Source organism: Antechinus flavipes, chromosome 1 (assembly GCF_016432865.1).
Source record: "Antechinus flavipes isolate AdamAnt ecotype Samford, QLD, Australia chromosome 1, AdamAnt_v2, whole genome shotgun sequence".
Classification (NCBI taxonomy): domain Eukaryota; kingdom Metazoa; phylum Chordata; class Mammalia; order Dasyuromorphia; family Dasyuridae; genus Antechinus; species Antechinus flavipes.
Genome location: NC_067398.1, coordinates 80,484,265 through 80,499,629, shown reverse-complemented (window position 1 = coordinate 80,499,629; position 15,365 = coordinate 80,484,265). Strand labels below are relative to the sequence as shown.

Sequence of the window (15,365 nt, the reverse complement as noted above, 5' to 3'; positions counted from 1 at the left end):
ATAGCTCAACAAGTGCATAGAATTCTTTAAGTATCCTTACCTTTTCCTATTGAAGTTCCTCCCTTCCTTCAATGAAAGAATTAGTTAGGCAAAAATGGATATGGAGAGCCTATTCCAGGTATGTGGGACAGAGTAAACAGGGACAGGAATAGTATGAAGACATGAAGAAGAATAGTAGGAGATATGGCATAGCGACATGACATGAGATATGACAGGATTTTATCCATGATTTGATAGTAAATAAAGAACCTTGAAAGTTTTTGAATGGATAATTGACATGATCAGAGTTATGCATAACTCTGCTAAAGCTCTTTTATCTTTCTTGACCATTTGTGGAAACTAGGGTGATGAGAGGGACTCCCTGGGCTCCTTGGCAGGGGAGAATTCCAGCCAGTCTCATGTCTCACCCAGCTCACTCTTCCCAGGGCTGACTACGAATGCTTCCAGATTGAGCTGTCCAAGAACTATGGGATGTCCGAGTGGCGTGAGGATGTCAAGAAGATCCTGCTGAAAGCTGGGCTGCATAAGCTCTCTGTCACCTTCTTGTTTTCTGACACACAGGTGCCATAATAAGACAGGACAGGTTAAGAAGTAGACATCAGTGCTCAGGATAGGAAAGGGTGGAACCCAGAAGGAGGGACTGAGAGCTGAGCCCCAAGCCTGGATTTTGGGGCACTCTACTCATCTCCTTCCCAGAGGCCAGCCCTTCTCTGGTAACATGGATACTGAAATGAGAAGACATCCTCTGAGTCTACCATTTTTCAGAGATGGAAATTGAGGTGTCAAGATGTCAAGTATTTTTTTCCGTAGTCTCCTGATTAACCAGTGGCAGAATTAGGATTTTAATTCAGTCTCCAGACTCCCTCATGGATGAATGAACTTTCCAAAGATGAATAGGGCTCAGAAAGAAGGGTCAAAGGTTTGCTCTAATCTGACTCCTGCTTCCTCTCTCCATTAAGGGGGCTTACCCTTTCCCTAGATCTTTGTGTCTTCTCCAGAACACACAGATAGTCCGAGATGAATGATTTGGCCAGCTGTATCCCCTCCAGAGGGCTGGGCCTGAAGAACCTGGGCTTTTTTCTCTCCCCCACTTAGATTAAAAATGAATCCTTCTTGGAGGACATCAACAACGTCCTGAACTCTGGGGACATTCCCAACCTGTACTCCCCTGATGAGCAGGACCAGATCCTCACCAGCATGCGGCCCCTCATTCAGGAGCTGGGGCTGCAGCCCACCAAAGCCAACCTGATGGCCGCCTACACGAGCTTTGTGCGGAGCAACATACACATGGTGCTGTGCATGAGGTAGGGCCCATCCTCCTGCCCCTCGCTTCCTCCCTGCGCTTCCCAGGATCGGGGAAGGGGGAAGGAGCCTCTGAGCCCAGACTTTAGCCCCCGCCTCCCAGTGAAACCTTTTCCCATAACTGCCAACTTGGTGCCATGACGACCCCTCGCTGTTCCACCTTGTCCCGTTTCTGCATCCCTGGGAAGGTTTTTCCACTATGGACACATGGGCTCTTAGTTGGGGCACAAAGCCACTTTTACAGCTTCTAATATGTTTGTAGCCTCTTATTTCTCACAAAACATATTTACTGAAGTTTACTTACATATTGCCAGAGCCTTGTGCTCAGGGCTTGGGGGGATACAGAGATCAATAAGCCATGGTTCCTCCTTTCAAGGAGCCCCAGTCTTGTATTAAGGGGATCAGACAAGTATTTATTCATCCCCCAAAATAAGGAAGAATGTGATAGCCATTAGTGTAACAAAATCATCAAGTTCAAAGGAGCAAGAAATCTTTTCTGACTGTTGGATCAGAGAAGACTTTTATGAAACAGATGGCACATAAAATGAGCATTGAAACATGGGCAGATTGTGGCTTGGTAGAAGTGGTGGATTATCCAGTCAGCAGCAATAGCGAAGGGCAGAAATACGGCGTGTGTCCAGAACTGGAGAAGGGCCAACTCTGGTAGACTGGAGGATTTCAAATGTCAGACCTCGAAGCTTAGTTTTAATTTGCTAAGAAGTGGCCATTTAAGGTTTTTGAGCAGGGAGGATGATGTATGTAAGCTTTATTATCTGAGCTGTGCCTTTAGGGGCCCACCCTGCTGTAGGATGGATTTGAAGAAGAAGGCTGGGGCACTGGAATCAAGCTAGTTTCTAAGGGGCTATGAGAATAATCCGGGTCCGAAGTAGGGAGAGTCGGAGCTCTGCAGAAGACTGCAGGGATGAAAAGGAAGGGGTGCAGCTGAGAGAACTAGAAATGACAGAGGTGGGGCTTGGGGAGAGGAAGGGAAGAATCAAAGAAGAGCACTAGGGACACTTTAGATGTTTCGAGTCAGAATGACTGAGAATGTGCTGGTGCCATGAACAGAAACAGGAAAGCCGAGAGGCAGAGCTGGTTTTGTGAGGAAGATAGTAAGTCTTGTACATGATTGACTTCAGAAGCCACTAGGACACCGAGGCAGAGATGGGTTGGGAGACTGGGAGAGAAGTTAGGGCCTAGTTGGAAATCATCTACACAGAGGTGACAGTTGACTGTAGAGACCCCAGGAAGAGCAGTTTCGCTCAGAAGGCAGGAAAAGAGGGGGCACAGAATGGAGTCTGGGAGTTAACAAGTGAATAGGTTGTGGCTACAGTAACTAACTGGTTTTTTTGGGGGGGAGAACTTGACCAAAAAAGAGGAAAAAGAACAATTGCTTGAACATAGGTAGGGTCAAGGGAAGGGTTTTTTGTGTTTGTTTTGTTTTTAGTACTGAGGAACATGAAAGAGAAAGGAGCCAGTGGAGAAGGGAATCAATGATGGAGTACATCCTGAAGGAATTAGAAGGAACTGAGTTTATACATTAAACTTTACTTCATCACAACTTTATTCCACCTCTCCATTCTTCCTGAATCCAATTTTTGTGATATTCAGGACTAGGGATGCTGGGAGCCCCATTCTATCTTACTATGGGCTTCATTTTTGTTTATAGTTTGTAGGGGTCTGAGCCTAGGTTGGTTACCATACCTTTAAGCTGACTTCTAAGCACTGATTACTCCCCAGCCCTATTGGAGAGGTCTTTCGAGCCCGCCTGAGACAGTTTCCCTCATTGGTCAACTGCTGCACCATTGACTGGTTCAACGAGTGGCCTTATGAAGCCCTGGAGTCTGTGGCTTCCAGATTTCTGAAGGAGATCCCTGACCTGGACACCACAAAGAAGGCATTGGATGGCTTGGTAAGTTGCCTTCTCCTGTCTCTGTCTTGGATTTTATTCACACAAGGAGGTGTTCCTTCCTTCTCTGATGTCAACCCAGAAAAGCCCCCGGCAAGGGGGATTCCTGACCCAGACTCAAGCTGTCCTTGCTTTGGGAAAGAGAGACTGTGTCAAGAAGAGGTAGTGATCATCTTAAAATTGAGAATTTTTTCCTTCCAAGGTCAAGCAACTTTCTTCTAAAGCGAAGGCGGAACAATGCAGGGGAATAAGGAGACCTGGGTTCTAGTTGTGCCCTATATTTGGCTTGTTCTATGACCTTAGACAAGTCTTTCCCTTCTGTGTAGTGGAGGAGGGGAATTTGGACCAGATTATCTTTAAAGCCAAAGTCCCTTCTAGCTCCGATATTCCCTGTTTCTATGGACCTGACCCTACCCTACCCTATGTAAGAGGACGTAAAGGATTGTGAGCTAGTGCATATGCAGAGACCCTTTCTTGATAAACCTACCAGGTAGAAAGCATCAGGGCTACACCTTCCCTGTAGTATACACAGCTCACCCTCTACCCGTAGGAACCGCTTCTTGGTCCCCTCACCTCCTGGGGAGGGTCATCAAGTCCTGGCAGACTTTTCTGATCCCTGTAGATCAGCGTGTGTGTCAGCATCCACCAGTCTGTGGCCAAGAAGTGCATCGACTACCTGGCAGAATTGGCCCGTCACAACTATGTCACTCCCAAGAGCTACCTGGAGCTGCTGAACATCTTCTCTACCCTGATTGGGCAAAAGAAACAGGAGCTAAAGACAGCTAAACAGCGGATGAAGAGTGGCTTAGATAAGGTGGGTCGTTTGGAGAAGAGATTCAGGGGGGTCCCTTTATGCCCTTAGGCCCAGCATTAGCCAGCCCTCATGCAGGCCATTGGCCATCACTGAAGGACGTATAGCATGGGCAGTTTTCTGAGTAGTGTGCCTAAAATTCTGATCACCAACTTGGGCTTGGCTTCCCATTCTAAAAATATATGTATATTAAAACCACTGGGAAAACTGGAAAGCAGTCTAGCAAAAACTGGGTCTATACCAACATCTCATACCATATATCAAGACAAATTCCAAATGGATATATGATTCAAACACAAAATGAGGATATCATAAACATATTAAAGGAGCATGGAAAAAATTATCTGTCAGCTTTATGGGTAGAGAAGGATATAGAGAAGTCCATAGGAAATAAAATGGACAATTTTAGCTTAGAACCTAATGGATAGGGAGAGAAGAGAATGCAAATAATTAGAAACTCTGGGGTGTTCATCAAAAGGAATGACTAAATCCACTAGTTCTCTCAGGAGATGATATGGGTTGAAGTTTTCCTTATAGAATCTTTGGAAATGTCTTGGATCATAATTTGATCATGGTAGCAAAGTCTTTTGCAGTTGATGGTCATTATTTAATATTGTTGTTATTGTAAACAACATTTTGCTCACTTCATTTTGCATCAGGTCATGTAGGTAATACATCGTTTATATGGTATAGTGAGAAAAAACTCTGAACTTAAAAGTCAGGAGACCTTAAATATATTTCCTTAACTTCTTTCTTGTTGATTTTTTGGTTAAATTTATTAAATTCTGAGAGAAGAAAGTTGAGCTCATTCAATAATATCATCTTATTCTCCATTTTCTCCTGTAACTCATCTAACTTTTCCTTTAAGAATTTGGATGCTATATCATTTGAATCTATATTTAGCATTGATAAGTAATCTTTGTTGCAAGTGGTACCTTTTAGCAAGATGTAGTTTCCTTCCTTATCTCTTTTCATTAAATCTGAAATCTTGATTGCTACCACTGCTCTTTTACTTCTACTGTGTATTTCATGTAAACATGTTGTTGGATTCTGGTTTCTAGTTTATTCCACTATTCATTTCTGTTTTATGGGCAAATTCATCCTATTCATGTTCTCAGTTTTTGTGACTGTGTATTTTCCCCATTTATCCTTCTCTTTTTCTCTGTTTTTACCTTGTCTTTACTCAAAAATCTGTTTTGCTTCTTTTTGCCTCCCTTAATCCACTCTCCCTTTTAACAGTCCCACCTACTTCTCTTATCCCTTTCCCCTGTTTCTCTGTAGGGTAAGGTAGATTTCTACTGCTAACTGAGTATATATGTTATTCCCTTTTTGAGTTAATTCTGATGAGAATAATGTTTAAACATTGTCTGCCACCTTTTCTCCAACCAATTTTCCCCTCCATTGCAAAACCTCTTTACTTTCTTTTTTTTTTTTTAATGTAAAATAATTTTCTTCATTCTTCCTCTCCCTTCCCCTTCTTCCTAGTACATCTCAGCTCACTCTTCAGGTTTGTTTTTTTTTAATCATCCTATAATTATCAGTTCACACCCATGCCCTCTATGTATATTTCTTCTAACTGTCCTAATAATCAAGTTTTGGAGAAGGGAATAATTTATAACCAAATAAGAAATGGAGAATATTATGAAAGGCAAAATGGATAATTTTGATTACACTAAATCAAAAAGGTTTTGCATAAACAAAACCAGTGGAACCAAAATTAGAAGGGAAGCAGAAAGCTGGGAAATAATCTTTACCACCAGTGTTTCTGATAAAAGCATCATTTCTAAAATATATAGAGATGTGAGTTAAATTTATAAGAATACAAGTCATTCCCCAATTGATAAATGTCCAGAGAATAAGAATAGACAATTTTTAGATGAACAAATTAAAGCCATCTATAGTCATATTTTAAAAATGCTTTCAATCATTACTGATTAGAGAAATGCAAATTAAAACAACTCTGAGGTACCACCTCATATCTATCAGATTGACTAAGAGGACAGGAAAGGATAATAATAAATGTTGGAGGGGATATGGGAAAATTGGGACACTAATACATTGTTGGTGGAGTTGTGAACTGATCCAACCATTCTGGAGAGCCACTTAGCACAATGCTCAAAGGGCTGTAAAACCATACCCACTACTGAGTCTGTATTCCAAAGAGATCATAAAAGAGGGAAAAGGACTCACGTGTGCAAAAATGTTTGTGGCAGCCCTTTTTGTAGTGGCAAAGAATTGGAGAATGAGTGGATGCCCATCAGTTGGGAAAGGGCTGACCATGGTATATGAAACTAATGGAATATTATTGTTCTATATGAAATGATGAATAGGCTGATTTCAGAAAAGCCTGGAAAGACTTACATAAACTGATGCTGAGTGAAGTGAACAGAACTGAGAAAACACTGTACACGGTAACAGCAAGATTGTGTGATGATCAACTATGATAGACTTAGCTCTTTTCAGCAATTCAAGGCAATTACAATAAACTTTGGATGGAAAATACCATCCACATCCAGAAAGAGAACTATGGAGATTGAATGCTGATCAAAATTATTTTCACCTTTTTTAAAATTGTTTTTTCTTTCTCATGGTTTTTTTCATTTTGTTCTGATTTTTCTCTCCCAATATGACTTATATAAAAATATGTACAAAATGAATGTATATGTATAGCCTAAAAAATATTAAAAGGAGAAAAAAAAGAAAATCAAATTTTCTATTCAGCTTTGATCTTTTCATCAGGAATGCCTCTTATTTAATTAAATGACCATTTCTCTCTTCCCTCTCCTCACTGCCTCCTTCTGCATAGAGGAGTATACTCAGTTTTGCTGGTTAGTTTATTCTTGGTAGTAATTCTACTTCCTTTGCTTTCTTGAATATCATTCTAAGACTTCCACTTCTTTAACATGGAAGCTGCTACATTTTGTGTGATCCTGACTGTAGCTGCATGTTTGAATTGTTTCTAATTGCTTGCAAAATTTTCTTTCTTTTTTTTTAATTATAGCTTTTTATTTACAAATTATATGCATGGGTAATTTTACAGCATTGACAGTTACCAAATCTTTTGTTCCAATTTTTCCCCTCCTTCCTCCCCACCCCCCCAAGATGGCAAGATGACCAATACATGTTAAATATGTTAGAGTATAAATTAAATACAATATAAGTATACATGTCCTAACAGTTATTTTGCTGTTCAAAAAGAATCAGACTCTGAAATAGTGTACAATTAGCCTGTGAAGAAAATCAAAAATGCAGGTGAACAAAAATAGAGGGTTGGGAATTCTATGTAATGGTTCATAGTCATCTCCCAGAGTTCTTTCACTGGGTGTAGCTGGTTCAATTCATTACTGCTCCATTGGAACTGATTTGGTTCATCTCATTGCTGGAGATGGCCACATCCATCAGAATTGATCATCATGTAGTACTGTTGTTGAAGTATATAATGATCTCCTGGTCCTGCTCATTTCACTCAGCATCAGTTCATGTAAGTCTCTTCAGGCTTTTCTGAAATCATCCTCCTGGTCATTTCTTACAGAACAATAATATTCCATAACATTCATATACCACAATTTAATCAGTCATTCTCTAATTGATGGGCATCCACTCAGTTTCCAGTGTCTGGCCACTACAAATAGGGCTGCCACAAACATTTTGGCACATACAGGTCCCTTTCCCTTCTTTAGTATCTCTTTGGGGTATAAGCCCAGTAGAAACACTGCTGGATCAAAGGGTATGCACCGTTTGGTAACTTTTGGAGCATAGTTCCAAATTGCTCTCCAGAATGGCTGGATGTGTTCACAATTCCACCAACAATGTATTAAGTGTCCCTGTTTTCCCACATCCCCTCCCACATTCCACATTATCTTTCCCTGTCATACTAGCCAATCTGTCAGGTGTGTAGTGGTATCTCAGAGTTGTCTTAATTTGCTTGCAATATTTTCTCCTTGACCTGGGAGATATGGAATTTTGGTATATTTCTGCTAGTTTTCATTGGGGATCTTTTTCAGGAGATGATCAGTGAATGATTTCAATTTTTATTTGGGCTTCTGATTCTAGGATATCAGGATAGTTTTCAGTATGATGTTTAGATTCTTTTTTGATCATGGCTCAAGTAGTCTAATAATTTTTGTGTGTGTTTTGTTTTGTTTTGCTGAGACAATTGGGGGTAAGTGACTTGTCCAGGGTCATATAGGGAGTATTAAGCATCTGAAGTCAGATTTGAACTGAGGTCCTCCTGAATTCAGGGCTGGTGCTCTATCCTCTGCACCACCTAGTTGCCCTTAGCCTAATAAGTCTTAAATTATTTCTCCTGGATGCATTTTTAGGTTAGTTGTTTTTCTAATGTGATATTTTACATTTTCTTAAGCTTTTCAATTCTTTTCACTTCATTTTATTATTTCTTACTGTCTCATGGAGTTGTTACCTTCCATTCTACCTGCCCAGTTTTTAAGAAATTAATCTCTTCAATGAATTTTTTAGCTCCTTTTTCATTTGAGCTATGCTGCTTTTTAAGAAGTTCTTCAATGGATTTTTGGGCCTCTTTTATCATTTAGCCAATTCTATTTTTTAAGGTGTTATTTTCTTCAGCATTTTTTGGTTCTTCTTCTTCTTCTTCTTTTTACCAATCTGTTGTTTCTTTTCATAATTTTCTTGCATCACATCATCACATCCCAATTTTTCCTTTACTTTTCTTATTTGATTCTTAAAATCCTTTTTGAACTCTTTCAGGAATTCTTGTTGAGCTTGTGTCAAATTTCCATTTTCTCCTCAGGGAAGCTTAGCTTGTGGCTGTTTTGGATTATCTCCTTGCTCTTTCTGTCACCATAATAGATTTTTGTGATCAAGTTTTTGTTTGTTTGTTTGTTTTTTGCTCATTTTTGCTATCCTGTTTCTTGACTTTTAACTTTATATTTAAATTGGGCTTTGCTCCTGGGGTAGAGGGAGCACTGTCCCAAGGTTCAGGTTTTTCTTGTTGCCCTTTTCTAAACTAGTTCTGGGGGTCTGTAAGTTTTCTGTGCTTCCAAAGTGGTGTAATATAAGTAGAAATGTGGTCGCTGCTCTTCTGGTATATACTCTGCTCTTTACCCAGGAAGGGGCCTTATTTCCTGGTAGCCACAAGTGCTAGTGTTTCTCTTGGACTTGGAACTGAGACCAAAGCCCCTGCTCCCTTGTAAGTGAGCACATGTCCTGTTCTCCACTGTGGAACTGCGACCAGGACTTCTGGAACTGAGGATGGGCAGGGCAGCAGCATCTGCAAGTCCTTTCTGAGCCGAGCCATTGTCTGACCCGTCACCATCCGTGGGCTGAGAGCTTCCAAAGCTGCTGCTGCAGTGCCCCAAGGCCGGCCACCACTCTGGTTTAAGCATCTCTCCTGCTGACTTCCTAAGTGATCTTGGATAGGAAATTGTCTCACCCCAAACTTTTGTTGGCTCTGCTGCTCTGGAACCAGACTTGAAGCATTAAAGTGGTTTGGAGGATAATACTAAAGTGGTTGGAGGAGTGGAGATGAGTTCTTGCCTCTCTTCCACCTGGCTCCACCTTCCTTGTTTTCTATCCCAGAGTTTTCTGAAGAAAGAATTTCATAAACCTTAAAGCACTCTGTATCGGGGAGCACTTTGGTCAGCATATAGAGTTAGTAGTTATAGCTGTAGGAATGAATGAGATTGCCATGGAGGGAGCACAGAGAGAAAAGAGAGGTACAAAGACAGATTCTTAGAAAATGCCTCCAAGTATCTTCCTTAGAGCCAGAAAAACATGAATGTGTGATGGTAGATTCGTTGCTTAACCTCTCAGCATCCTAGGACACTCACTAAGACTGTAAGTAACAGAGAAGGGACAAGCTTTCATTGAGAGGAGTCTCTCCTACACCAAGGCAGATCAATATTTCTTCTGCCTCTTAGTTTCAGATAGTTGCCTGGAACACTTTCAGGTTAAGGAGCTGGCCAAGAATTATGAAGCCAAAATGTCAGGAGGACTTGAATCCAGTCCTGACTCTGGCCAGTGTGCCTCCATACCACACCTTCTCCTAACTGGTAGTGGACAGATGCTCTCCAGCCTATTGCCTAAGTCATGAGTAGGATGCCAAAATTTGTAGTTTAAATTCTGAGTTTATATTAGATTTCCATTAGAATATAAATTCCTTAAGAAGTGAGACTTTCCTTTTCTTTGTTTTACTAGCATTTAGCACAATTTAATAAATGTTTGTCAATTGATATATTATATTCCCCAGTAGAATCTAAGGGCTTCAAAGAAAGCAAGCATTGCATTTTTGTTTTTCTTCCCGGGTTATTTATACCTTCTTGGGCAAATCATTTAACTCCAATTGCCTAAGCAAAAAAATAAAAAAAATAATGGCAATTAGAAATAATATAAATTAAAAACAGAAATAACATATACTTTAGGAACTTTAGGAAACTATTCTCAGGTTAGGGGAGACCTGAACCCTCTCTCTACATTTTAGTTTGGTTGGACCCTCTCTCTACATTTTAGTTTGGTTGGATACTTGTGGTAAAGTTACCTTTCCTTTCATTTCCCTAATTTTCAGAGACCTCGAAGGAATTATACCCTTCAGATATGGCCCTGAAGCTGTAGCTGAGAGTACCATTCCCCAGTGTGCCAGCAGTTTGGGATGGAAATGTTAGTTTTAGCATGGCTGTCCGTGGTAGAAGCAGCCAAGACCCGAGGCAATTAGGGGAGCCTCCAGTAGCAAGCAGGCTCACTCTCAGGCCACCCTGCGGGGCCCTCAAACCCCCAGGGCTTCTCCCTCCTTTACCCCAGATAGCCTAGCCAAGCCCTGGCCCATTGCTCCATCTCTACTTGAACACGCAGCTCCCTTGGCTCTAACTCAGAGGTTTCCTTCCTCGCACAGCTGCTCCGGACTGCAGAAGACGTGGCCAAGATGCAGGATGAGCTGGAAATCATGCGCCCGTTGCTAGAGGAAGCTGCCAAAGACACTATGGTCACCATGGACCAGATCCAGGTAGGGAGCGGCCTCCCTCCCGTGGTTTGGTGATCCCTGGGCCCCGGGGCCTCGCCACAGTTCCTGAGGGGCTGCATTCTGCTCCCCAGGCGGACACGGCCGTGGCCGAGGAGACCCGGAATTCTGTGCAGGAAGAGGAGATGAAAGCCAATGAGAAGGCCAAGCGGGCACAGGCCATCGCGGACGATGCCCAGAAGGACCTGGACGAGGCTCTCCCAGCCCTGGACGCTGCCCTGGCCAGCCTGAGGAACCTTAACAAGAGCGACGTGACTGAGGTGAGAAGAGGCCTGGCCTCCCCTTGGAGGCTGAGGGAGCGGCTGCTGGCCCAGGGACAAAGGCCAGGGCCAGAGTTCTTGGGGATGAGACAGGAAGACGGGGCTCAGCTCCTGAGGTCTCCATAATGGGAGAGACTCCTGAGCTCAGGGAGAAGAAGGCCTTTCCTCTCCCTGCCCTGCATGACACCCATTCCTCAGGGCCCTGGGGGGTGGGAGAGCTGCCAGCTGGCTCCATGTCCCGTCCCCTAGTATTTGTGAAACAATGGGCTCCTGGCTGCCTCGTTGAACAGTAGGTGAAGCCCTGGCTTAGGGGTCCCCGCAGGGTCCAATTAAGCTGGCCTCAGGAGAACCACAACATTTCCCCAGAATCTTGTGAGCTTCTGGTCCAGACCTTGGCAGAGGGTGGGGGATCCCAGGACAGAGGGACAGAGCGTAATCTTGTTGTTGCCGTATACAATGTTCTCCTGGTCTTGCTTCACTCAGCATCAGGTCATGTAAGTCTCCCCAGATGTTTCTGAAATCCTCCTGCTGAACATTTCTTATGGAACAATAATATTCCATAATATTCATATACCACAATTTACCCAACCGTTCTCCAATTGATGGGCACTCACTTCCTTGCTACTATCAATAGGATTGTTACAAACATTTTTGCACATACAGGTCCCTTTTCCTCCTTTATGAGCTCTTTGGGATATCATTCCAGTAGAAACACTGCTGGGTCAAAGGGTATGCACAGTTGGATAGCTCTTTGGGCACAATTCCAAATTGCTCTCCAGAATGGTTGGATCCGTTCATAATTCCACTAACAATGTATTAGTATCCCTGTTTTCCCACATCCCCTCCAACATTTATCATCTTTTCCTGTCATAGCCAATCTGAGAGGTGTGAGGTGGTATCTCACAGTTATTTTAATTTGCATTTCTTTTATCAATAGTGATTTAGAGCATTTTTTCATATGACTAGAAATAGCTTTAATTTCTTTGTCTGAAAATTGTCTGTTCATATCCTTTGACCATTTTTTCAATTGGAGAATGACTTATATTCTTATAAATTTGAGTCAATTCTCTCTGTATTTTAGAAATGAAGGCCTGGCACATAAGATCATGGGGGTGTGAGAGAGCTCAGCTTATAGAGTCTGCCCTTGTCACCCTTACCATGCCAGGAAATACTGTGACCAAGTCAAGAAAGCAACTGATTCTTTATCCTCTCCCTCTGGTTCAGTGAAGCTCTCATGTGCACTCATCTGCTAATTTCACTGGGGATCTTGAAGGAAGGGCAAAGGGCTGGGATGGGCTTGCAGGGACCTCCTAGTGCCCACAGCTGGCCTTTTTGGTGTAGCTAAGGATAAAAACAGGAGTGAACCCCAGCGGCCATTTTATTCAGTCCCTTCCTATTCCCATAGAGGAACCCCCAGAGAAGAAAGCCCCTAGCAAGTCAGTTGCAGAAATGAGACAGGACTTCTTACTCCCCAGGATAAGGTCATGATACAAACTGAACCTGAACTTGAGAGATTAACAGCTGTCCTGCCAAGTGGGTGGAGGAAGGAAGAAAGGGCAACTGTCTCAGAGCTGTAGCCTTTCTTGAACTCCTGGGCACTTTTGCCATTTTCCCAAGCATGGAATGAGTGGGCTGTCCCCTGAGCCACTGTGATACCTGCCAGGTCAGGTCCTCCCTATTAGTGACCCATGTCTGAAGGAGGAATCTATTCACAAATGTGACTCCCTGAAACCTAAAAGAGCACCAAGGGGGAGGAGGGAAAGAGAATAAATGCTTCTTAATTAAAAAATAAAATTTCAAGGAATAAAATAACATTATATATAATTACATATTTATTTTTGTTATATACAATAATTATGTATCACATTAATATGATATTGATAAAATCTTTATTAATAATATACAAATATGACATTTAATGGAATATAATAAGGAAGAAAGGATATAATAAGATAAGGATTATTTTGTTATATATAACAATTATATATCACATATTGATAGGATATTGATAAAATCTTTATTAATAATATACAAAAATGACATTTAATGGAATATAATAAGGAAGAAAGGATATAATAAGATAAGGATTATTTTGTTATATACAATAATTATACACCACATATTGATATGATATTTATATCATTAGTTATTAACATTTATTAATATTTTATTATATTAATATTAATAGTTATTAATAATATACAAAAATGAAATTTAGTAGAATATAATAAGGAAGATAAGGATGTCTTATCTTCACTTGCTTTCTCTTTTGCCTTTGTTTCCCCTCCTATTCCAGGTTCGTGCAATGCAGCGTCCACCGCCAGGTGTGAAATTGGTCATAGAAGCTGTCTGCATCATGAAGGGGATTAAGCCCAAAAAGGTGCCTGGAGAAAAGCCAGGAACAAAGGTGGATGACTACTGGGAGCCTGGCAAGGGGCTGCTTCAGGACCCGGGCAAGTTCCTTGATAGCCTCTTCAAGTTTGACAAGGTCAGCCAACATTCTACTCTACCTGCAGCTATTGAGAAAATAAGCCTCTCCACAGAGTCTTTAGAGTGGTGATTGTCTTGTGATAGAGAGTAACCACATGCTTTATCTCTGACTTTACAAAAACTGGCTCTTAAAAGAAAGGCAGCCCAACATAAGAAATATTTATTAAGCACCTTTTAGGTACAGGGTACTGGGAATGCCAAGAATAATAAAATATAAAAAGAATGAAGGAAGAAAGGAAGAAAAAAAAGGAAAAGGAAATATGCTTCAATCTGCACTCTGCATCTGTCAGTTTCATTGCGAGTTCTTTGGAGTTGTGGCTGGTCACTGTGTTGATGTTAGAAATCTTCCAAAGTTCATTGTCCAATATTATGTTATTGTATAGATGGTTCTCCTACTTATATTCACTTTATTTCGCATCAGCTCATACAAGTCTTCGCAGGCTTTTCTGAAGCCATCCTCTTCATTTCTAACAGTGCAATAGTATTGTGTTGGTTCAGCCATTCCCCAATTGATGGGCATGAAAGGGAGCTACATAAAATAAAATTGAAGAATAGATAGGCGCTATAGTGTGTTATCTTCATGGCAGCAGAGAGCCGTTAGCAGTTGGGCAATAAAGGATGACATGGCAAGATCTGAGTAGGAGGACTGTCCATTTGGCAGCTGTGGGGTTTGATTGAAATGGGCTGGGACTGGAGCCAGGGAAGCCAATTGGGAGTCATGATGGAACAGGTGACAGTGACGAGGCTCTGGAAAAAGGCAAGAGCCTGAGTGAATGGAGAGAGGGGGACAGATAGGAGAGATGTGATGGAGGCAGGGTCAACAAGACTTTGGCAACTGAGGGGTTCTGGGTGTTGAGAGAGAAGGAAAAGTTAAGGACTGGTGGAGTGAGTAGAGACATAATAGTGCTCTTAACAGAAGGAGAGGACTTTGGGGAAGGAAATCTGAGTCCTCTTTTTAATTTGATTTTGAGATACTTATAAAACATCTAAGTAGTGATTTATTTATTTATTTTTATTTTATTTATTTTATTATTTTTTTATTTTTATTTAATAATTACTTTATATTGACAGAATCCATGCCAGGGTAATTTTTTTTTTACAACATTATCCTTTGCACTCATTTCTGTTCCAATTTTTTCCCCCTCCCTCCCTCCACCCCCTCCCCTAGATGGCAAGCAGTCCTAAGTAGTGATTTATACCAAGCAGTTGGGAATATAGGAATAGAATTCAGGGGGAAATTGTGACTAGATAATTCATTTGAGAAATATCTGCAGATTGAACCCTCATGGAAGCTGATAGACCCATGAAGGGAAGGTATAGACAAGCAAAAGACGAAAAAGACTGAGGAAAACAAAGGTTCAATGTTTCAACCATACCAATTTATTAAATAACACATGTCAATTGCCTAACAAAGTGGTACCAGGCCCCCTCCTCAACTTAGAGCTGCACCCTGAATACAGGGGTCTGAATAAGACATTTATGCATTAAAAAGAAATAAAGCCAATTGATTAAAAGAAAAAAATACATTAGGAAATCGTATTTCTAATTAGATGAAAGATTAGGAACTTTCTAAAAGTTGAGAGGAGGAGAGCAAACAGTTTC

The 15,365-nt window shown here is 41.4% G+C and overlaps 1 protein-coding gene across 1 annotated transcript in view; it reads left to right on the top strand.

Moving 5' to 3' along the window:
* Positions 1–15,365, top strand: part of DNAH1 (dynein axonemal heavy chain 1) — a 148,268-nt gene that overhangs the window by 108,962 nt on the left and 23,941 nt on the right. The window contains exons 50-56 of the mRNA XM_051985319.1: positions 426–561; positions 1,096–1,304; positions 3,043–3,214; positions 3,834–4,025; positions 10,888–10,998; positions 11,088–11,273; positions 13,570–13,761. Coding sequence (XP_051841279.1) covers positions 426–561; positions 1,096–1,304; positions 3,043–3,214; positions 3,834–4,025; positions 10,888–10,998; positions 11,088–11,273; positions 13,570–13,761 — 1,198 coding nt within the window. The remainder of the gene's footprint in view (positions 1–425; positions 562–1,095; positions 1,305–3,042; positions 3,215–3,833; positions 4,026–10,887; positions 10,999–11,087; positions 11,274–13,569; positions 13,762–15,365) is intronic.